At 43.7% G+C, this 24,068-nt stretch overlaps 1 protein-coding gene across 5 annotated transcripts in view; it reads right to left on the bottom strand.

Annotated features, from left to right (window-relative positions):
• ppfia2 (PTPRF interacting protein alpha 2) overlaps window positions 1-24,068 on the bottom strand; it is a 155,577-nt gene that overhangs the window by 1,943 nt on the left and 129,566 nt on the right. For 3 of the 5 annotated variants that reach the window (XM_071501853.1, XM_071501855.1, XM_071501856.1), the window contains 20 exons: window positions 23,330-23,461; window positions 23,166-23,228; window positions 22,686-22,777; window positions 21,127-21,259; window positions 19,522-19,739; window positions 18,130-18,370; window positions 16,240-16,269; window positions 15,980-16,110; window positions 15,135-15,316; window positions 14,652-14,742; window positions 10,938-11,019; window positions 9,979-10,179; window positions 7,334-7,396; window positions 5,585-5,617; window positions 5,326-5,501; window positions 5,035-5,132; window positions 4,728-4,903; window positions 4,173-4,241; window positions 3,399-3,555; window positions 1,213-1,304 (listed from right to left, as the gene is read on the bottom strand). In XM_071501853.1, the coding sequence (XP_071357954.1) occupies window positions 1,246-1,304; window positions 3,399-3,555; window positions 4,173-4,241; window positions 4,728-4,903; window positions 5,035-5,132; window positions 5,326-5,501; window positions 5,585-5,617; window positions 7,334-7,396; window positions 9,979-10,179; window positions 10,938-11,019; window positions 14,652-14,742; window positions 15,135-15,316; window positions 15,980-16,110; window positions 16,240-16,269; window positions 18,130-18,370; window positions 19,522-19,739; window positions 21,127-21,259; window positions 22,686-22,777; window positions 23,166-23,228; window positions 23,330-23,461 (2,427 nt within the window). In that variant the 3' untranslated portion in view covers window positions 1,213-1,245. Of the gene's footprint in view, window positions 1-1,212; window positions 1,305-3,398; window positions 3,556-4,172; window positions 4,242-4,727; window positions 4,904-5,034; window positions 5,133-5,325; window positions 5,502-5,584; window positions 5,618-7,333; window positions 7,495-9,978; window positions 10,180-10,937; window positions 11,020-14,651; window positions 14,743-15,134; window positions 15,317-15,979; window positions 16,111-16,239; window positions 16,270-18,129; window positions 18,371-19,521; window positions 19,740-21,126; window positions 21,260-22,685; window positions 22,778-23,165; window positions 23,229-23,329; window positions 23,462-24,068 lie in introns of those variants that run through there. The other 2 variants (XM_071501854.1, XR_011694112.1) reach the window with 2 other exon arrangements.

The following is a 24,068-nucleotide window of genomic DNA, read 5'->3' as shown; positions in this document are numbered from 1 at the left end:
ATTCCTTGCAGCCAGATGCCTAAACCATATACAGATGTACCGATGGCAGCCGGTGCAACTGTCAAAGGTTTAAACAAGCGTGATGAGAGAGAAGTTGAATTTAAGGATTTAGATGTTTGTTGTTTAGCTGGAACTATGAGCCATGCAGTCCTGACATAATTGGAGTGAGAATTGCGTCTGTATTCTCAGCAGGAAGTCGAGCATTTTCAGTTGCTGTTGGCCTCTGCCAGGGTTGCGCCTAGTCCCCAGTCCTGTTTGTGATGTCATCTGGAGGGAGCTGCTGGAGCCAGCTGAGGAGGTTCTGGATTTTTGGGCACATCTAACTGGGAGGAGACCCCTGGGTAGACCCAGAACATGCTGGAGAGACTAAATGCCTCATCAGGCCACTATCCACTAAAAGGAGCTGGAACCTGCTCCAGTCAGTGGATAGAGGGGTATGTTCTGAGGATATTGACCCAGAACCCATTTTTCTTTTTGAGACATTTTTGCATTTTGAGACCAAATGATCAGACTGGGGTTTATCACTTTACCACATATGTAAATGCAGTTTGCATTTCTTTATCTCTGCATGCTAAACAACACATCCAAAGCTAAAGTGAAACTTCTCTGCAGTTTTTGGCATCTGCTTGCTGCTTAAATTGTGAGGGAATTTCACTAGAACGCAGATGCAGAGAGACGGTGCAGTCAGATAGCAGACAGCATCAAATCAAAGCAAAGTCTTACGAGAAGTGACACTTGGTTGATGGCACCTGGCAGCGCAGAGAAAACGGCTGGAAAGAAAACTAGGGCACACTCCCTTCGTAATCTTTGAAGTTTGGATAACTCACACGATGCCTATTTTTAGGAGCCTTGAAGTGTCATGATCATGTAAATGAACTTTGTTAACTAATCTGTGTTTAAGATACTGCAGCTCTCGTTCATTTGAAGCAGATTTCTGAAGCTTGGACCGTGAGTGACTCATCGTTTTTGGACAGACATTAAAGAGGAGACATCGGTATGAGAGTGTGGCTCGCTGCTGGCCCCTCCCACCTCCCATCACCTTATCACAGCGACCTGGCAACAACACCGCAGAGACTCGCCAAGCCGAGGAGACAAGCACACTTATCTTGGGGAAACATTTGGCCCACTTCTCTTTAATCCAATATCTGTTTTAAGTACTTCTGAGGAAAGCTGTGTATTTGACAGAGCGAGAGTCTGTGTAATGTTACATACAGTGTACAGTTTAAGGTCCCTCTCTTCCTCCTCTCAGCAGGAGTAGGTTCTCACCGTGGAGCTGTCCAGCCGCTGCACCGCAGAGGGTCCGACTGTAGGGGGAGACAGCGAGAGAGGGGAGACCTTTAAGTCTGAATGTTAAGGCTCTTACCACATCAGATGGACCCAGAGTGAGAGGGAAACCTTCCTCCACTCGGTTACCACCCCAAACAAAATGCCACAAGATGAGACGTCCTCCACGGTAATGAGTGAGATCACAAAACACTTCTTCCACACAACAGAGATTGTTACCCTCAGAAGAGAAAATCATGGATCACACACTCAAAGGAAGGTTTAGTTTTGAGTGGACACCACCAGCAACAAGATTAGAGTGTAGTGTGGACGTCACAGACCAGGGAGCACGGAGCAGAGACAGAGGAACACAGGAGGGCTGCTTCAGTGTCACCGGGAACACCTTGTTAGAGGAGAACACTGGCTCAAATCAGTGCCGTCGGATGATCTCCAGTCATTTAAAGACACAGTTGCTAATAAGCTCTTCATCCCTTTAAAGGATGATTCTAGGTTTTCAGAACGTGGGTCTTGAGTTTAGCAGCTTTGGAAACAGCAGTAGACAAAACCATCTGATTTCAAGGTCAGTTTACTCACTTGTTCTGGAGTGTTTGTCCACATCGTCAGGTCTTTATGATCTGATTGAGTTTAGTCAGTTATCATTGGACTGGAAGTGTTCAAACCTTCCATGTTGGTAAAAAAAAAAAAAAAAACTGAGAGTGACAGTGGAAACGATGGTGGAAAGTTTCAACATCTACAGTTGAAGTCTGTGATGTGGCTGAAAGCTCCAGACAAAGTGAGAGAACAGAGCTCGACTTCAGATCGTTCTGTCAACTTGGGTCTTGTTTAATGTAGTTACTGGTTGTTACTGGTACCAATTCACTAAGTTGATATCAGAGATGTGAGAATGCAGCGACATCAGTGGACAAAAGTTAGAGGGGGGGGAATAAATAAGCAGTCAGACAATCACATAGGTTGTAAACACATCCTCTCATTAGCCAAACTTATTTGGAAGAGGAGACTAAGTCTAAATTACACCCAGATTGATCATTGTAAACATCCATCGCTGTTAATATGTGCAGTCAGGATTCACAGTCGTCAGTTTTACCTCCAAATAAAGTGGTTTAGATCATTTTGCTAACCTGTTGTCTTGTCTGACTGCCTGTGATTCTCACCCAGTCAGCTGATGTTGCCGTCCCAGATCTCAGCACTTGTTCTGAAGACATTGTTATTAGGACAAATTGGAATGATGCAAAAAAACTACTAAAATGAATAAAATAAGAACAAAGTTGTAACAACCTAGAATTATCCTTTAGCCAGAGCCTGTTTCAGCCAGTGTCCTCTTTTAACAGCAGGGGGAGAAGGAATGACACAAACTGTCAGTTTGAGTTCTTCAACCACCCAAGACGTGACCTATGTAAACCTCCTGATTCAGGCCAACTTACATAGCACTGCATAGCCACCTTTTGTTTTGCTGCTAAGTTTCTGTAACTTCAAGGGTCAAACCAGCAAGCATGGGTCCTAATCCATAACTTGACCCCCTAGCTTTTACCACCAGGGTGACTGGACACGACTATTTTGCAACTCTGCAAAACAACCCTTGGAGTTGGATATTAGAGAGATTAAAGAGGAGTAGAGTAAGAGATAAGAAAGGTGAGGGCGAGAGACCACAAAGAAAAGGAGAGATACAGCAGGACAGAGGTTGGCAGAGACCATTTGAAAAGGAGGGAGTACAGGTAGAATATTAATACACGCAGGGCAAACAAGCCCAGAACCTGCATTGGGGAATATCTGACCTTGATACCAATCCAAATACATGTCGTCAGGACTGTCATCCAGCGCCTCATAGAGGACTGCAGAGCAGCCGTCACAGAGTCAGAGAGAACAAGAGACATGGTCACAAAACAGCAGGGAGCAGCGACGCCTGCGCTCAGCTGTGGGTGTCTTTGATCTACCTGCACAGCCTGTGGATTTAACCTCTGTGTTGCTGCGTTTGAAAGCCACACTTCACAAGTTATCCATCTTTAACACAAGTCATGTACAGTAAGGTAACAACAAACCTCTACATAGAGTGAAAAAAGAACAATCTGCCAGTGGGTGTGTGGACTGTGAGCTCAGGTGGAGCGGCAGACACTCACCCTCGGGGGGCAGCCTCCGGGAATGACCGGACGTCGCGGTGAGACGGAAACCAGCAGGGAGAGTCTCTGCTGATCCGGGCATCATACTGATACCGTGAACGTCTCGGGGCGGGAACTGCCTCCTCCACGACGGACCTCGGAAATCTTTGTCGTCACACTGGTGGACGGAAAAATATTACACATTCATTCACTTGGTTACAGACATAAACATGTAATGACTGTAGAATTAAAAAACAAAACAAAAAATAAAACACAGTTGGTCCTTTAGCACATTATCATCTGTGTTTCTGGGTACATGTTAAAGGGTAAGGTGATGAATTCTGTGACTTAAAGGCCAAGTATTATCCTCTAAAAAGGACCATTGCTGTAAAAAACTACTTATCTAGGCAGGTTTTGAACAGTTCTGAGTGTGCAGACTTTTTAAAAATTTTGTTATTGATATCAACTACGAGCATGTTTACTATGCCTTGGTTTCAAAACTTTTATGTGACGAATTTTGCGATACTGGGAAATCTGGGTCGCTGTATTATGAGGGAGAAACAAAACAGGATTTCAACACCTTTAACACTGGAAAAAATAGCTGGCTTAGAGATTTACATACAGAATTTATCCCGTCAGTGTGAGCTAATAAATGAATTCAACTTGAAATAATAAGGTTGGTAAACATGTAATTGTTGCAGATACTCTGAAACGACTGAGACGAGCTTCGTTTGTTGTGATGTTTCACCTCACAGTGGTGTGAGCTCAGCATTGTAGGTGAAGGTTGCCGCTCACCTCATCCAGTCTCCTGTCAGTGCCCAGGGCCAGCAGATTATTGTACTCTCGCTCCAGAATCTGACGTGCCTGAGGAGGAAAAAAACAAAACACATGATTTGAGTCTATTTTTAGCAGCATGGTAACAGAAGCAGCTGATATATTACGTTATTCGCGCTGCATATCCATTTTACCCGAGTGTAGACGAGCAGTGAAAATTCACACGGCAACCTGCCAGAGTGACAGTTGGCAAATCTGCATGTTCTGATTTAGATTCCACCAGCTTTTGAAGGCTGACACACACATACCTCTATTTTTGGACGGAGGGCGGTGACAGATGATATTTCTGCCCATATTCAGCACCTTTTAAATTTGGTTTTGTCGATGCCAAAGGACACTTCAAAAACAATTATTATTCAGTGGTGTGATGCTGCTCCTGCTGTGAGACGGCCAAACCTTTACATTAGTCCTTCGGCCCAAACTCAGAGCAGTTTGCTCGCTGTTTGAATAGCCAATGAAAATGCAGATATGCTCTAATACTCTGATGAAGGCCTGTGTGTGTGTGTGTGTGTGTACCTGAGTGTTTTGGTTGGGGATCTGGAGGAGCAGCGCCAGGCTGCTGTAGTCAAAGTTGTCATCCAGAGCGACCAGAGCCCCGTGCACGCCGCTCTCCAACAGGATGTTGGCGTAGTCCCTCAGGCCGATGCTCTGCACCCAGCGGATGACCCGCTCATTGCTCCACACCAGCACGTCTGCACACACAAGCATAACAATCCCATTTTAATCTTTATCTCACATCTTGTTTTCCCCATCATTTTTTTTTTTTTTTAACACATCGATTTGGTTTGTTATCGTCTTGTTTTTATTTTGGGTGTTTACTTGCCTCTCATTTCATGTTGGCTTTGCTCCCGGCGTCTCTCCAGCTCCTTCCTGTCATAGTTGAGCTTCTTCAGACACATGATCCCATACTGTAAACTTGTTCTGGTGTCAGACGCACAAAAACACACGCGGTGTCATGTGATGGGAAAATCTGTTGTTATCCATTTGCTAAACATGTTTCATGCCTCATCTCTCAAAAAACAGCCAAAGAACAGCCCTAACAGGACGAATTACTGGAACCAATGAAGGAATATCTTCTCTCGTCACCATAAGGCAGGTGAGCTGAGTCCCGTACCTGTGGAAGCTGTCCACCATCTTGAGGTGCACCCTCAGGTCCTTCTTGGTGAGGTGGTCCAGCATGCGTGCGTCCACGAGGCACTCCATGAAGTAGCTGCGGTACTGAGGTAGTCCTAGACTGGGCAGCCACTCGTTCCCTATCCACTCATGGTTCATGTCGCCATAAGCCAGAGTCTGAGAGGAGACGTCAGTCACTTAACCGATGTTACATGTTGGCTGTGAGACTGAACTCTCAGGAGACGACAGTGTTTACTTACCTGTGCCCAGCTCCCCTCTTCAGACTCTGACTTCTGATTGAAACACAGGAGAAAAGAAAAGAGAAAATCATCTGATTGTTCTGTAATAAATCCTGCAGCTGCATCCAAAATCTCCTGCAAGTACAACTGGAAAAGCAATGCTAAACCAAACCGTTAACAGTGCCTGCTGATTTTAGTATCCAGCTGAACAATGGTAACATCAGACAGCTGTTTAGCTGCTTTATTTACTGCGCTCACAATCAATAGTGTCAAACATAACCTGTTTTTGTTACCCAGCGGTGAGTTTGGTTGTTGTGCTTCCACATCTAAGAGAATGCCAGAAGAAGAAAGAAAGTTTCTTCTCCCCAATCCTCTCACAAGTCAAAAAAAACAAAAAACAAAACACAGGCAGCTTTCAAGACACAGTAAAAGGCTTGTGGGAGAAACTGTTGAGCAAGTAAAGAGGAAAGAAAAGCTCAAACCCAAATGGCATGTGAATTAGTCTCCAGGGGAACTCTTACTCTCAGATGTGGCCTGACCTGACAGTTCGCCTTTACTTTGGAAATATGTTACTAATGGGCTGAAAATACTGCCCCTCCCCCCAAAAAATGGTACAAGATTAGCTTTTAGCTTTGTAGTTCCTGGAGCCAGACAGGAGGTAGAGCACATCTGTGGTATGATGAAGATGGGAGCTACAGTCTTTACAATTACGCCTTAAAATGACGTAATAGCCCATATGTGGTGACATGAGTGGCCCAACATCACAACAGTTTCTGAAACTTATAATATGCAACTTTTTTTGATTTTTATCTTGGTAACGCTCTGTTTCATTTGGTCGCCTGTCAATGGCGGCATATCCCCTACCATCATGCGGCAGCGTTGTGGTTGCCTACATTTTTGCCACATTCTTAAGACACACTTTTTACACCTTGATCTTTGTTTTTAACTATTTATTTTAACTGGGTGACAGATTTTAATCATCGAACGTCTGGATCTAAAGTTATCAGAGAAAAAAAGGCCGGCAAATGTTTGACAGCTCACCTCCCATCCATTCTGAGACGTCAGCTCCTGTGACGTCACCCAACGCTGTCTTTTGTTAGTAGTTTTAATTGAAAGACAAAGTTGCAAACTGTGAGTTTACTTAATTACATAATCCCACAGATACTCACCCGCAGCTTATAACAGCCTGACAGTGACGTAGAGGCTGAAACCTCCCTGCACATCAGATCTCTAAAAATTAAGTTTTCAGTTCTGCATGAAATAAGAGTTTAAAAAAAAAAAAAAAATATATATATATATATATATAAATATATATATATATATATATATATATATATATATATATACACACACACATCCAGCTTCTTGAGTCTGACTGATGCACCAACCTGAGCTGGATGCAAAGTACAACACAGAGGCTTTTAGAGATCTGGTGTTCAGTGAGGTTTGAGCGGTGTTTTAGTGACAGGGGGAGCCTGGAGATGAACTGAGTCAAAGCTTCCCCAGCATCAAAAGGGTTAAAGCTGAACACAGAGTTTGTATGTATCATTAAAGAACAGGCTCCTCCTTCTAGATTCTTGCTTAAATTAGTATTGACGAGGAGGTTCACGGATCAGGAAGAGGTTAACCGAGTCATGCCTTCTCCATCAGTCACCACCTCGGTCTCGCTTCAGTCAGTCCATTTGATTCACTCTCTCACACACTCATACGCTCATGACTGATAGAGAAAGAGAAAGGTGGGGGAGGGGTGAAGGACACAGGGGGACTGACCGTTTTGGAAGGGGCTGCCAGGGTTTCCATCTCCTCATGGGTCACCCATACATTGCCTGACGGCTACAAGGGGCGGAGCCCGAGAGACAGAGCGGCAGCGGGGTTGGTAGTAGAGGTCCGGTAGGAGGGGCAAGCAGTGTTAAAGAAGAAGAGCAGCACCACTGTAAGCCAATAGTGTTATAGCATCACAGTCAGATGATGAACTGGCCCTAAACCCGCCGGGGGTCAAAGGGCAAAAACACAAACAGTACAGCACAGAAACATTCCAACTTTAGCACAACAGTACGTATAGAAATAACAAAGACAGTGGCCATGCACAACAAGGAAGACTGAATAAATTAGTACCATGACCACCAACAGACACATAAACCCCACTTTACACATCCCCCTCCATCTATACTCCACCTGCAGAGGGTCAGTCACTCAAATTACAAAAATAAACACCAGTGGTGGCCATCATGCCATCATATTCATCTATTAATTATTGATTAATCTGTTGATGATTTTCTTGATTAACCAGTTGATAATGTCATAAAGCAGTGAAAAGTTCACCAAATGTTTAATATACAATCAGATAAGACAGCAAAGCAGCAAATCCTCTGAACTGATTCACTGATTAATCCTCTTATTTTAGTTTTCTAGTTTTCTTTTTTTTTCTACCATGGACGTGAATGGAATGATGTAGAGCAAACAAAATTTACATGTTAAACATTTAAAAAATCAACAGCAATGTATCTCTCAATAATAATAATCTACACAACACACTTTTACTAGGAACCACTTCTTCAGTAGGAGAAAAGAGAGTAGCAGACACCGTCTTTATCGAGTGGAGGCAAAATCTCCTAAACTCTCTGTAAAACACAAGTAATTAAAAAAAGTTTTTTTGTGATTTGTGTGAATAACCCTCTAAATGCTTATTCCAACATAATCATTACCCTCTGGATGTAGTGTTGTGTTGCTGCAGCAGCAGGTCAGGCTGCCATGACCCACCTACAAACAGTACTAAGACTCAGGACTCCCAGCAGCGGACCCCTCCTTTACTGCACGTTTGAGGGGGGGCCAGTTTTAATAGTGGAGGTAAATTGGCCAACCCTCCCACTCAATTTTCTACTCGACATACATGTCCAGCTGTGTTTACAGGGTCAACTGACCCCCTCTGTTAAGTGCATGGGGGGTTTAAGTAAGTGCAACAACAGGCACAGTCCTGGAGTCGTATGCTCTATAATGAAAATTTCATGAGGTGTGGAAGTGGAGACAAGTGGCAGAGGAGAGGGTGGGGTAAAGGGGGGAACACAGGGGAGGGTAAAAGAGCACCAGCATAGTTATTTCACAACAGGAGAAAAAGTGCAGGAGCTCATGAGTCATGATGATGCATGCACAGATAGTGCTGTGTGAAAAAAAACAAAAACGTTCTCGTCTAGGTTTATACAACAGCAAACAACTGCTCGTGTCTGTGTGATGCACGGTCTGCACTGTTTGTAGATTCACCATAAAGCACATTAGTCCTTGCTCTGCAGTGTGAACAGTCGCTATCATTAAGGAGCAGCAGAGGCCTCAGAGACCATATGCAATTACCATGACAACAGGGAGCTATGAAAGCGGCTGTGGTGTGGCTAAATTACAGCAAACACTGCTGCCAGTGCTTGTTTTACACACCAGGCCGGCTCTGACTCCCACTGTAATATTCACCTACTTCTCACTTAGACTAACAGACTTTAAATTGGTGCCATATATAAAAAATTTTAAAAAAAATCACTGACAAATGTGCTGGGAGTGACGACGTCATCACGGCGCTGTTTGCTTGTCGTCACCCACCTACACACCTGTCGCCATGTGTGGGGGAGTAAGCGGCAGAGAGGACGCTCAGTCATACAAACATTTGTCAGAGCTGCTTTGGAGGCAGAGATTGTGTCATTACTTTAATTAAACATTACCCTCCTGTTAGCATAGCTTAGCATAAAGACAGGAAACAGGGGGAAACAGCTAGCCTGGCTCTGTCAAAAGGCAACATAATCCACCAGCCACTACTTCTAAAGAAACACGTTAATAACCACCTGTTAATTCACAACGTCTGCACTGATTAAAGAGGAATCTACTCAAACTTTATGATCTTTTTCAGGTGCCTTTGCTACTTTTGCCCTCGTCTGCTTCCTGTGAAGATTTTATTGATTGATTGAGTTCTGGCTCTTCGCTGTTATGCTCTCATATATCTTAAAGTCAGACACTGAATAGCTGTCTCTGTCTTAATAAAGGTTGATCGACTGCGGACACACCGGGGACAATGATGAACAAGCCTGGGACTTTATCGTTCTATCCCTGACAAAGACAAATATATTGTCTTTTAAAACATATATGAGAACATTGTATATCAATAAGTGATTGCTAGAGGCGCTGGCAGGACAGAAACCTTTGGATAGAGTCAAGTTAGCTGTTTCCCTATTGCCACATTTGTTCGTAGTGAACACACAGAAACCTAATTTGCTTATTTCCCAAAATATTCCTTGAAATATTCATATTTTAATTCTGGCTTAAAAAAAAAATTGTGGGACTACTTCCTCCTCCACATGAGCTCTGCTTCCAGGAAATGTCTGTACGACTGAACCCCCCCCCCGTCCACATGTTCCCTTGTTTCCTGTGCGACTCACGGTTCTGGAGGTGGGCGGGGCGGAGGGGCTGGTGAGGGAGACCATTTCCTGGATGGCCAGGCGAAGTTTGAGCCGGTGCAGGGGGTTGCTGATGCCGATCTCCCTCTGGATCTCGGTGTCGGAGAGGGCCGACATGATGGCGCCGCTCTTCACGTTGGCACGGCACGCCGCCACGTACCACGCTGGCATCCCCAACCACAACTGGACCACATGGAGAGTTTAGTCAGACTGAAACCAGAGCTGGACTCATTTACCAACCCATTCCTGGGTTTTAATCTTGTTTTTTCTTGTATTTTTTTTAATCACCATCCTGAATATTTAGTCTCTTAGTAGCCAATATGCTTTTTCACAGGATTTTCCACCTTACAAAGAACACGATTTGGCAGGAAAACACTTTGAATTTGTGTTATTTGGCTTTAAAATAGTCAAATCTAACAGCATGTAATATTAGCACAAAAATACTCAAAGCTCAGCAGCTCAAAAATATATCAGCCCCAATAATCCCATTTGACTCTGTTTAATTGGAACATTGTGGTGGGGGATTAGTGGGGTCATGAGGTGGCTGGAGGCTGCACTTCCTCCACTAAACATCAGGGGGCAGCAGCGTTGCTATGTTTTGCCTTTTTCCAGCATGTTCACTTACATCACAAAGTATTTGATTTATGATCACTGCGTCAGCTCCTAAATATTAATGCTCATTATTGGAAATGAGGTCATAGCTTCATAAATTACCCCTAATGGATGTAAGCAACAATGTGAAGAGGCTGTAACAGCTGTGTGTCTGATCAGGCCCATGTCAGAGGACAAACAGCGATCATCTTTAAGAAGACAGATGACGTTCATCCACGGGCTGATGAGCCTGATTCAATTCAGTTTGTGTTTCATGCAATAATCATCAAGCTATTTAAATAAATTAGAGATTATCTGTGGTGGAAAAGTTCGTCTCAGTGATCGTTTACCTCCAGCCAGGCTACAACCGTCGGGCCGTCCCATTGGGCGAAAGGTAAACCCTTTCTCCTGGCTTCCTCCAATAGCTCGTGTCTGAGGGTGGGAACAGAGGAGACCCAGTGTGAACGCACCCACTTCAACATCATGATAAACACAGTTACTCACTGATGACAACACCATACCCTCTTTAACTCTCACATCCTCATTCCTGCACACTGCTCCTCACAAATCCCTGCAGTGTGTGTGTGTGTGTGTGTGTGTGTGAGAGAGAGAGAGAGAGAGAGTACTTGCACACCAGCCTGTACACAAAGAGTGTTGAAAAGGGCATCGTTTTATCATTCATCTCTGTGCTGTCAGAGACAAGCACACAACTGTAGCTACACTCAGACACACACTCATACACACAGGCTCTGTATCAGTAATCTTGTGAGGGCACCGACACTTTACAGTGTTTCATATTTCAGTGAAATTTAGAGGAAGTTCAGGTCAGTGGCTGAAGAGCGAGTCACAGCAACACAACATGGTCGTTTAGATCACGTTTTGTTTTGGTTCGGAACTTCTGAAGTGCGATGCACAGAAGAGAGGGAACAGATTTAACATCTCCCAAATTAAATGTTCTACAAAACACTTTTCTCACCGTCCAACACACACCTCTTAATCTGCAACAGTTTATGTTAAAAGTTGAAACAGCAGCTCACAGCAAGGTCCAGATAGTTAGAGTTTGTCCAATTACAGCTGCAGTTTGACACTGCTGCACACACAGCATGATGAATGAATGAAGATACCCACAATTCAGTGGTCAGCCTCTCTCACCCCATATTTGGCACAGGGTCAAAATATTCCTGACCATTATTTTAGGTTTTTGCCAGAAGCGTTGGACTCTCCCTCACTGTGTCTAAATATTTGATCAAAGTAACACACTTAGAGGATGTGCATCCTCGGCGGAGGTACTGTGTGTCCTCTCTGAGTGCAAACACACACACACACCTGACAGGAGCTGTGCTGCAGTAGCTGCTCAGTGAAGCTAATCTGAGCACAACTGCCCGGATCGGCCCAGTTCAGCAAATGAATCAAAGTTTTCTTCACATGTTCAGGCCTCTGCTGTGTGGTTTTTGTTTAGCAGTGTGTTGACAGTCGAACCTTTCGCAGGTTCGACTGGTAACTTTAGTCTTGCGTCACTTTGAGAGAGCCGGTGTCGACCTGCTCAGCTCAGCTCAGCTCAGCTCCGCGTGACGTTAAGCGGCACCTTACGGACGAGGAGCAGCGAATAGATGCTCCTGGTCTGTCGTGCACAGAGCTGTTTTGTGTTGTGCTGAAGCCTCCCACACTCTGCGAGACACGCACAACTGATAAACAGCCTAAAAAAACGCCTGACAAATGGAGGACACACTCGTACCCACAAACACACAAAAATACAAAAAAACCAACGCACTTCTTTTTCAATTTAGTGAACACATTTCACAACAACAACAAAAAAAAAACTCTGAATCAAAAACCCATTCCCTGAGTATGTTGTCAAAGAACTTGACAAATGGAAAGAGTGGGCTTTGTCATAACATGATACATGTAGCACTCTCAGCGCTGAGGGCCTCAGTGCAGAGAAAGGGCACTTCAACACAGCTGCACAGAGGAAATGTGTTCATCCAAACACAACCAGGTACATTCACTGTCTTATCTATCCAGCACATGGGAGGGGCGGGGGGGGGGTAGCTCATGTTTTATGTTCAGGTCGGGTCTAAATGCATGGAGAAAATACATCCACTGAACATAGCTGGGGGGAAAAGGGAAGTTTAAGGAAACAGTTATGAAAAAAAAAAATCATACAAACAAAAACAACAGTTTGACATTCCCATAACCAGATAATACAGCTGGTTATTTCCACACAAATAGATAGAGACACATATAAAAGGAGAAGACGACATTCCAGGTAGAAAAATTAGGCCACAGTTTTAGCGGCGGCACATTCTCTGTCCAGCCATGGATGCAGCTGCCATTGAACTGTAAAGAGGGGGGAAGAAACGTCTTCAGATGGTAAATGGAAAAAAAAGAAAGAAAGAAAGAAAGAAAGCAATGGTGCTGTTAACAGCCATGAAGGATAGAGAGATAGATAAAGAGACACGTCAGCTTTGGCACTGGTCTTTCAGGAGAGGACGGATGGAGGACAGACAGGAGAAGATGGCAAGACAGGGCAATATGGCTGAGACAATGGTCATATCCAGGAGGTCAGTTACACATCCTCACAACTTACCCGCTTTTTGTTAGAGTCAGAGGATGATGAGAGGGAGAGGAAGGGTAAGAGAGGAGAGAGTCAGAGAGCAGAGGAAGAGAGAGAGGGAGAAAGAGAGAGAGAGAGAGAGAGAGCGACGGGGAGACAAAAGTACACAAATGTTAATGAGTTAAATAGGCAATAACGGCTCTAAACAGACACACACTCTCTCTCTCTATCTCTCACACACACATCCACACACATATAACTCACAATGGAGGGCATTCGTTTACAGGAGCATCTGTAGACCAGTCAAAAAAAACATGTTGTCTTCTACAATGCAGTCCTGACCACATCTCGTGCAGCAGAGGAAATGAGAAATGCACTGAAACACAGCAAGACCCCCTCCATGGCCTTACATTCAAATGCTCAGTTACATTCAGATACTTGTTGTTACCTCTTGAAGAGAAAAAAAACCAAAAAAAAAATCAAAAAAGAACACACCAACAATGAGACCACAGCGGTATTGATCGATCAAGATGCTGAAATGGAAATAGTGCAGGCAGCTTAATGGCATGCAGTGTGGAGGAGGAGGAGGAGGAGGCGCCAAGATGCAAGGTGGTGGTGAGGCCTTAAATCCCGGACACTGCTATGAAGAAGTTGGTGCAGTGGAAGAGAAACAACACATTTGTCAACATACAACAAACAATACTCTCTATTGACCGACTAACATGGGAGGCAAAGTTATTCGTCATGACAACTCAATGTGCACTTCGAGCAAATGACATTCATCATTTGGCACCGGGGCATGGCAAATGCACGCACGCACACATATCTACACACACACACACACACACACACACACACAAACTACACATTCTGCAACACTCCTGCTGATTTGCAAGGGGCTCCCTCTTTTTTTTTTCCTGGAGGGCAGAACGAACCCTGTTCTGACAGTGATTGTAATCTATGTGTGGCGTGTTAGCAGAAGCTAGCTATAGCTTCCAAATTGACAAAGTAGCTTTGTGAGATTAATTGGCTTCTCAGCCTGGATCAATAGTCTGACTTTGGCTCTGCGTCTGAATACAGCGAGGCTGATCTCTGCTCCTGGACACTGATCCAGCCTCTGCTTTCTATCGATCCTGCGCTCACTGTGGGTTATGGTATTACATACAGTGCGGTGCAGTGCAGTGCAGCTGTGCTTCCATACAGGAAGAGAGCAAAAGGCAAACACAGGCGGCGCCGGCTGTAGCTGTGCTCTGTGTGTTAAAGGTCAGATTAGACTGTGTTCACTGCAGTGAGTGTAAACTCTGACGACTGGTTCTTAAAAAAAAACAGCCAAACTCAATGATTCCTCTAAATATGACCATGAATTTAACACGGCCGCTTGTTGCAGCAGATATTTTAAAAAGAACATAGCTGGCTGTAAATGAGGAGACCCTCTTAAAGGTCTACTACCAGGTTGTAACTTCTAGTCTGATTCTGACTAGTGAGGGGGGGCCCTTTAATAAAAGCTTACTTCTTTTTCAACCTGCGGTCCTTCTCAGCCTGAGTTCCCAGCTTGCCCACTCCCATGTCCTGGCCCGCCATGTCTGCGTCCATCATGGTCGCTGGTGAGGAAGAAGGAAGAGCTCAAGCTGTCAGTGAATACAGTCTGAAATCAATATGTCACACAATATATAAATGAATACAAAATATTTATTTACACTTACAAAATGGTAACAATTATTGGCTTTTAAAGCTCTTTTCACTGAATAATAAAATTCTAAACAAACAGTATTCTTTGGACTTTGTACAATAATTCCACAATATTAATCAAACGGCTAATAAAACAGATTATTTTATAATAATGGAGATTTTTCTATGCCTCTGCGCCAGTGTCAAAAGGTCAAAGGGTCATAAGGTCAAGGTCACAGACCATATTTGACCATATTTCCTGCAACTTGGCTGGTTGGTGGAGGCAGACAACCATGAGGCGGGAATTCTAGTCGTATTCACTCACCTTGTGGATCTACCATGACCTGTCTGTGTGCCAGGTGCACCATTCGACCTTTCTCCTTCTTGCCGAACAGCCGTCCGATGGAGGACTTGATGCCCTTCTTCTTCGGCTGCTTGTGGAGGGAGTCTTGGCTGCTGGCGACGCTGCTCAGGGCGCTGGCCTCGGCCTCCAGAGAGGCCACGATCCTGACGACACAACACAAACACAAAGATGTTTACGAGATCATTTCTCAAAAAGGGCAGAAGTTTTAGATTTCCATTAATAACTTTTTTGATAGGTGATGAAAACAGACCTTTAAACCTCTGTATACTTCATAACTTTCCAAGAACTGCCAACTCAGTTTATATTTAATACTTCTCTTTGCTCTGGTCTCACTTTTAAAAGTCAATCCACATTTACCTTCTGTGCTGTATACTGACAGCTTACCCCAAAGCTTATTTAGTTATGCCAGTTACTGAAGCCAAAATCTAATATTTTTAGGCTTTAAGTTCGATAAAGTATCCAGGAATATCTCCAGAGTACTAGAAAATTATTCATGGCAAAATTGCAGCTGAATTAGAAAGCACTAAGTGGGCAGGAAACCATCTTATTTCCATCCAAAGCAAGAACAGGCAGAGCTAAGATGACTACAGCATCTGAAGATGAGTACATCAAGCTAACATTTTTAACAAGAAAGAAGAGCATTCACATGCAGGAGAGAAAGGCAACTGAACAAAAAAGGCTCCCCTGCTGCGGTTGGTAAAAGCACAATTAAAATATCTGTGGTAAGAACATTCAACAAAACAATTTCTAAGGAAATGAGATCGTTCCTTATTCCTTCAAGAAGTGTCTGCACAGCTGACACCTACCCTCGTGCGTCATTGTGTGATGAGGCTGGCAGTGTGTGTGTCATTCGGACGGTGCGCGGCGTTGGAGGAGGGGACGTCTCACACTTGATGGTGGCCTTGTCCTCCCGGCCGTCCTCTTCCACTGCTGCTATCTGAAGGCAAAGAAATGGGACATCAGACGTAATACTTCAGGTACTTATATCAGCAGTGTCTTATTATAGCAACTATATTATAACACCAGGAATTCATGATATCGCATCACAAAGCTGTGCTGTGTGTACCTTTCTCCTGTGTTTCCTCAGGTCACTGGGCTGTTGGATTGAGAAAAGGAGAAGACAGTTGTCAATATCCACGTGTTAAAGCATGGACAAAAACATTTGGTTAGGGTTAGAGTCTAGTCGTGGTGGATTGTGGGTGAAGATAAATATTTTTATGCTTTGTCGTTTTCCTCTTGATCAGCTCATCTGGAGCCTCAGGCAGAGAGGAACCAGACTGAAGTGCAGTGACACAATATTGTCGATTCTAAGAGAAACTGAAAACCATCCCTTTGACACCTGGGCTGCATGATGACAGCTGACAGAGCTGCCTCCACACAATAATTTAAAGCAGCAAGCTTTTCAAAAATGAATGCCCTTTTCACATGCTGAGATGCTGTAAAAAAAAAAAACAAAAAAACTATCCTGATCAAAATCCTGTTTTTATAACCTCAACGTCGACTGTCAGAATCACCAAGCATATAAATTAAAGACAGAGACTGCGCTTTGATTTCAGCTATATTTACTGTAAAATGATCACTAAGAGACAAAGTTACAAGAGACAGAATATCTTTACTTCAACTCCAAAAGGTAACAGACTTTTATTAGAGGCAGGTTTTATTTCTAACTCCCTCTGTTTGATATGTAGAACTGGTCATAGTGGTGTTTTAGTATGAAGCCTGGTTTTCAGTCACTCCTGTTTGCTTTGTTAAAGTTACTGCATCACGTGTTGATACAAATTCAACACTTCCTGTAACCTTTTCAAATTAAAAGCCATCTGGCGATTAATTTCTTAACAGGGCTTTTATTTTTGTGCTGCAGTACGTGTATTGTCTCATTTCCAGTTACTAGTGCTTCCGTTGTTTACAGGCTATGCTAGTTTCTTTAGCTTAGCAGTTAGCAATGACCTCTCTCACTCTCTCTCCCGCCCTCCTGCTCTCTTTGCGGTGTGGGTTATGTTGAGTTATTCCTCTGCCTCCTTTAGTAATAATGATACATGTAAAGACAGTAGTTTATTTGCAGTTATGGAGGCGAGGCTCAGTGTATTGAAAGCGCTCCTCTGCCTTCCAGCAGTTGGCAAGCAGCCGGGCTCGGTAGGCCGCCCGCAACAAGAGGTGTAGCCCCAAGCCTCTGGTTGGCATCCATACACGGCCCAGTCATATACCAGGATTATACCCAGGCTTGTCTAAAAAAAAGTCCAAGGTTAGGGTTAGGGTTAGGGTTAAGTGTTGCGGCACTGGGCTGACAAGTGGTGAAAATATGATCAGTCAGTCAGTCAGTCAGTCAGTCAGTCAGTCAGGGACATTCAAGATTACAGGGCTGACCCTGCTGTTGCAGTCCAGCCCAAAACCCCTGACAGCACAGCAGCCTGACCTCTCATTTCTTTTTTACACACACTAAACTCATTGAAACAACCATCAACTACCAACTGATTCATAAGCTGCATGAACATATGTCATCCTTTGCACAAGGGAGTCTCTCTACATCTCTATGTACTTACAAAAGTGTTGAGACCCCCTCCCCTCTAAAAATAAATCTTAAATCCCTGAAAGTACACACTCAGACACAGCTTATACTCGAACTCTAATCAAATGCTGCTGTGTGATACAAGTATTGTAAATCCCTTATATCCATAAAAAAAATGTCCTGCTGCCAGTCACAGAGCTGCAGACCAAACCCGAGACAGCTAATTATTTTTGCAGCTGGGTGCCGCGTAGAGATCCATGTCACATCTCACACCCCATCAGTGTGATATCTCAGACACCACTTGTCTGTGTGAGATCCGGGGACATGATACATCTTGATACAAAAAACCAGTCATACCACTAGATGTGATCGTGACTCGTCCAGCTGTTTGGAAGAACTGGAGGTTTACACTCTTGGGGTGATGTCTGCAAGCCTGTAGAGTGAACGTACCAGTGTCATGACCCCCATGCGTTCCATGTCTCGAGCGGGGCTTCGGGGGTCGAGCTTAGGTGTGGAGTGTCCACTGGGCGGGGAGGAGGAGGCCAGGGAGGAGGCGGTGGCCGAGGCAGTGATGGAGGCTCCGTGGTGGTGCATTCGGGCCAGGTTGAGCCCCTCTAGGCTGACGCTGGCCACCCGGTTCTCAATCTCCTCCGCCCGCAGCTCTGTGGACTCCTTCTCCTCCTGTATCAGCCTGGAGAGGAGGAGGAGTGAGCAAAGGTTAGTTGTAGGTTTGTTTCTTCAGATAATATCATTGTGAAGATCTTGTGTAGAATTTAAACAGCAATCAATTTGTGATCATTTCCAGCTTAAATAAAAATTGTGCATCTCTTGCATTATTCAAAAGACAAACAGGGTATCAGTAGCAGCGTTACAGAGTTGAGCCTTATCTATAGAAGTCTTTGGAGGTGGATTTTGGGAGATTTGCATAACTAATTCCATTAAATACCTCCAGTATAAGGCAAACTAATTAAAGGCCAAAGTGTGGCGATAAAAGGGCTAAAAGTCAGGTCATTAGTTTGAACCATACCCAGGGTTCTAACTTTGTAATTAGCTGCGAGCTCAACTCCTTGGATTCATGATCACTATCTGTCGTCAGGTCTGAATTAACTCTTCCTGAAAGAAATGTAGCACTTTGTCCGGCCATGGCGATGTAAATGAGCAAAGACCAAAAGGCGCATTAAGAACCCTTGAAATAAAAGGACTAAGTGCTGACTGTGCCCGGAGGCGTGAATACTTATCAGCACTGGATAATTACGGCATTAACAAGCAAGAGGCAGATCACATTTCCCCCAAAAACACTGAGTGCATGCAAGGACGGCGTTTGCTTTAGTTACTGACATGTGATACCTTAGTATGAGATTATCAGATTCTTGCATGACAGTTTGGTTAGAAGCAGCATATTTATCTGTATTTTAGCATATTTAGACAGGTTTTTTTCTGCCTCTGTAGTGTTTGATATCAACAACGGCTGATCAAAATTGTTGCTCTGAATGAGGGGTGTTATTTGATACTAAAAATATAAATTTTGGCTGGAATATAACTTAAGAAGCCAAGAATGTGGTGTAGAAATAAGGAAACTTTTCTCAAAAGGAAAGGAGACAGAGTTATCCTTTGCAAACAGAGCGTGATTTAACTACATAATATCAGAAATCAGAAGTAATCTGCAAAAAGGAATCCCAAAAGGCTCAGCTTTCTGGGACACAAGCTTAAAAACACATCCAGTGCTAAGTGGATCTGGAGTAAAAACGGATTAAGAGCACAATTAAAGTAAAAGAGACAAATCAATACGTCTGGCAATCTGGCCTTTTATTTTGAATTTGTACTGGGACGGGCGTCAGGTACCGGATCTCCTTGTTGATGGCGTCCAGCTGCTCCTGCAGCATCATGGCCAGAGTCTGTGCGTCGGAGTGGCCGCTGGGCGAGAGCAGGTCCATGGAGCTGAACAACGTTTCCCTGTCGTCGTCATCGATGTCCGACATCTCGGTGTCGCTCTCGAAGTGGTGACCTCCCAGAACCCCGAGCTGCTGTGAGCGCCATTCGTGCTCCCCCAGGGATTTAGCCTGCACAGACACAGCAACACACAATGAATACCAGGCTATAAATAAAGACCTCTAAGCTCTGGGGGAATGAGAAGAGTCCAGAGAAAAACGGAAAAGATTTTCAGAAGTTTTAGGAGGCAGTCTTAGCTTCATGTCTGTCATTCAAACGCTTTACTCTATTACTTTTCTCACAATGTTTACAAAAATAAGACAGTCTCACTCACTTGACAACAGACCAACGCAATGAAAACACATCTTGTTGTGCTATAGGTTGTTTTAGTTGGATATCATTGCTCTCTCAGAGTTCATGTAAACTCCAGCATATTGCCTGATTTTGTCTGGACAGCATTTGTTTGTTTCTCCTGAAAAACATTTGATTTCAGAGGGACATCATTTACCATTGCAGCCAGATTTGTCAAACAGTGTTACTCACTTTTGAAATAAGATTTAAACTCCAAAACTTTCATACTCCGAACTTCCTGAACAAAAACAGTTTTGCCCTGAGAGAAGCAAGGCTAGACTCTCCCCTCTGTGTCTGCTACTTTTAAAAGAGATGAGAGGAGCTTTATCTGGTTACTGAAGCCCATCTACACTCCCCTGGAGATAACATGTGTCTCCTATTAACAACGTATTAAACCCACAATAGAGCTGATGCACTGTGGCAGCGACTCTGCCTTTATCACCAAAATTGCAAAAATGAGAAGTCCACACTAAAATATGAGTCCATTTATCTCTTTCACACGCCCCCTCTTGTGTTCCTCTCCCTCTCCTCAGGTGCCCCTCACTGAGTACATGGCCCTGCCCACCACAAACTATTCAATGGAGGCAGGAGGAGAGGGAGCTCTCTCTCTGACTAACCGTTTTTCTTTATTGTTCTGAAGATGAAGCTCTGGTAATCCTGTGTTCAGTTTCTGTTTGTTAGTTTTGTTATTATTAATTTTGGGTTAGTTTATGGGGGGGATGGGCTGGCACTATGTTGCTTGCCCAGACACCACCTTCACTCTTTAGATCGTTTTGGCCAGCCTCCAGACTCTTGGTTTTGATAGTGTTTGCAAATAAAATAATTGTGCTTAACTGAGCTTTGGGCATTGGCATCTATTTTAGATGTTGCTGGACACAAGGTCGTAAAACTCTTACTACTATAATTCAGCTGAAAGTGGCTTAAAACATACCAACATAATGCAGGATGGAGGGATTCTCTCAGGACAAGACATGAGCAGCCTTTCGAAAGGTTTATTATATTGCCATGTAGGAAACTTTTAGTACCTAACACTGCATCACAGCCCCTACATGTACTTTCAACAGGTGATCTACCAGTGAACCACTCCTTAGACTTTAAAATCAAGTTCTACTATAAGAAGCAGAAATAGAAAGACAAAGGTGTAGACAGATGACACAACAGACCCACCTTGGTTTCACGCAGACCCATTCGACCTCTCCTCGGCCGGCGGATGACCTTGGCCGAGCGGTAGTGGTCCGACTGGGTCTCAGCCAAAGATCCCAACGAGAACCGAAGCTCGGCTGACGTATCCAGATGAGACCTGAGAAACAACTTTTATCAGTGACGCTGCATCTGAAGTCACCTGCTCTGTGTGGCTAAAACATCTGAGACATCTCCTGGGTTAAAAACCTCCATGATACAAACCCTAAACAGGGATTGTGCCTGAGCTGAGATGCTGATTACAAGAGATGAGACAAATGTTATGGTAATGTTCACAGTTATGCAGACAGTAAACCAATCACATCTTGTGTTTGGGTACCTCAGGCGTACCTAATAGTCAGAGTGATGTGGGGAAAATGTGTACTTCTTGATGGATCAGAGCCTGTTATGCATGCCGCTACGGCTGCAAATTGTTTGTCTGTGGAGGAGATTAAGGCTGCGACTGTCAACACATCAACGCTGTAATATTAGAAACTTCATGCAGCATGAAAGGGAAGCCAGACGACATCCAAGAATAGATACGGAGAGGTCAGTAACACAAGTGTTACTAACAATAGTGCAGAACAAGTAGTTTCATCAGTGACAGGTAAAGGAGCGCTACTGTAGAGAGATATCTGTGTTCCTGCATTTTATTTGCTTCCAGCTACACAAACGTACATACCTGAGTACATTTTAGCCTTTTATTTATTTTATTTAAGCATCACTGGATTTTAGCCTGTTACTGTAGTATCATACAAAAACATAGCTTAGCAACTTTAGCTAAAACCAGCTCCAGAGTCAAGCAGCCTCCTTCTTGTGAATGGGGCTCCATTGGTGCCAAAAATGTGTCTGTGTCAACTGAACATGTGACTATTCACCTTTGAACTGATCGACAGTTGTGACAAAACTATTTTGACTCATATTATCTGAGTCAGTACATCTTCAAAATTGCTCAACTTATTGCACTGTGACATATTTTTGGCACAAATGGAACCTCATATGTGTGTGGCCTTCATGAGTCAGAGTTTAAATCCTGACTAATGTTTGGACACAAACCTATCTCGTTTTCATGCAGTTGCTTAATTAAGCTCCAGAACCACAGTTAACTGAATCTGACTATTGTTTGGACACATTTCTGAGAAGCACCAGACTGTGGAGTGGAGGCACCGAAAATCCTGCGATAAAACTTTATTTTCTTTGCACAAGTCGTTTGTAAATTTAATGGCTAAATCGTGTGTAATGTTTTGCAGATTGTCCTGATGGGAGTAAATAAGAGCAGCAGGTGCTAATCCGCCTAAAACAACTGACTGTTTGCTAAACCCCCCCCCCCCCCCCCCCCCCCCCCCCCCCAAACAATGATTGTCCAATCATAGCTTAGCAGCTCTTAAGTAGGCATGACAGACATATTAGAGCTTAGAGGGTGTTGCAACATTCAGTCAATTCAGTGGTTTAAAGTCATATATAATTCATTTTGAAGATATTATCATACGGCAGAAACCTCGATACTGTGGGTCAGACACCTCCACCCACGCACACGGCCGGCCTACCTTGACAGGGTGGGTTCTGTGAGGGAGCCTGCCCTCAATCTGAACTGGTCCAGCTCTGATCTCAGTTTCTCAATCTCCTCTGCCAGCTGCGTCTGGATGAAACAGTTTGACAGCACGTCGTTACAGAAGCATCCCGGCACATCACGCAGTCGTCATAATAGTGCACGTCAACACTGTGGAGTGGCACAGCTCAGAGCCAGTGGGGCTGATTTAATTCATATAGCTGAACACGAACTGACAAGAGTGACACTTTCTAATGTTTTCTATACTCCTTATGAAACTCATCTCATTATCCTCCCCCCATGTGGGAGGCGCATGAATATTCAACAGTAGAGGTTTATAAAAAATGAAACTTATGCCAACAACCAACCTCATTATTTCTCTATTATTAACTACTTAATTAAGGCAACCTCATGTAAAATGATAAAAAAGATTTTTTAAAACAGACATCATCATCATTTCTTCAGCTCTGTAACCTACTTTTTCCTGGATTGACTCCTCGTACTGTTTCCTGTAACCTTCTGAGTCTTGAATTAACAGGTTCTGCAAAGAGAAGTTAAAAAAAAAAAGGTGGTGAGAAAATCCAACCCTGACGTTTTATTTGATGAGCTGATATTGATACATTTCCATCGACCATATTTAACCTTCTCCTCTAGCGCTGCCATTCTCTCCTTCAGGTGAAGCTGGAGACGCTCGTTGGATTCTGTGAGGAGTCTGTCCACCGTGTCCGAGAGCCGCTTGTTGTGCTCTTCATTCATCTTTTCTCTCTGCCGAGCCTGGAGGAATAAATTACACAACTGAAGTATGTATTTTAAAGTCATATATCATACAGACTTAACTTGCTTGCTGTAACGTGTTGTCCAGTTTTAAAGTGCTATAAGCTGGTATTCTCTCCAAACTACATTTTAAGAGCTAGAATATAATGATGCAGTGTTTCAAGAACCAAAAACCATCTTAATGTTGTTTTACATCTCCTCTCTCAGGCTTCTCTCTAGAGCTCTACCAACAGCAGGTTGGTGAGCCAATCAGAAGAGAGACTCTGAGCCTCTCTTCTGAATGGCTGACTGTTTTCTGAGTGACTGAATAAAAATATGGCAGATTTCAGGTAAACACTCAGAGAAACCAAATCCTGCATGGTTAGATGGTGGGTCCAGGTGGGCGGGGCTTGTGGCATGGCTGAGAGCGGTGACTGCTTTTTTGTGACGTCACAAAGTTACAGAAGTACTGACTGCTCATTTTCAGGCTCAGTTTCTGAATACAGGCTGTGTGCATTTCTCTGTGGACTGAGGCTTTCATACTTTTACAGTATTAATATAGAACGTAGACCTGCTATATAATCAAAAAAGAGATGGAAAACTTTATACAATATGAAAAAAAATCACA

The sequence above is a fragment of the Trachinotus anak genome, unplaced genomic scaffold (assembly GCF_046630095.1).
Source record: "Trachinotus anak isolate AG129_WGS33_773 ecotype Australia unplaced genomic scaffold, CSIRO_AGI_Tana_v1 ptg000018l, whole genome shotgun sequence".
In the NCBI taxonomy this organism is placed as follows: Eukaryota; Metazoa; Chordata; class Actinopteri; order Carangiformes; family Carangidae; genus Trachinotus; species Trachinotus anak.
The sequence above is the reverse complement of the archived record's forward strand: the minus strand, read 5'-3'. Positions and strand labels throughout refer to the sequence as shown.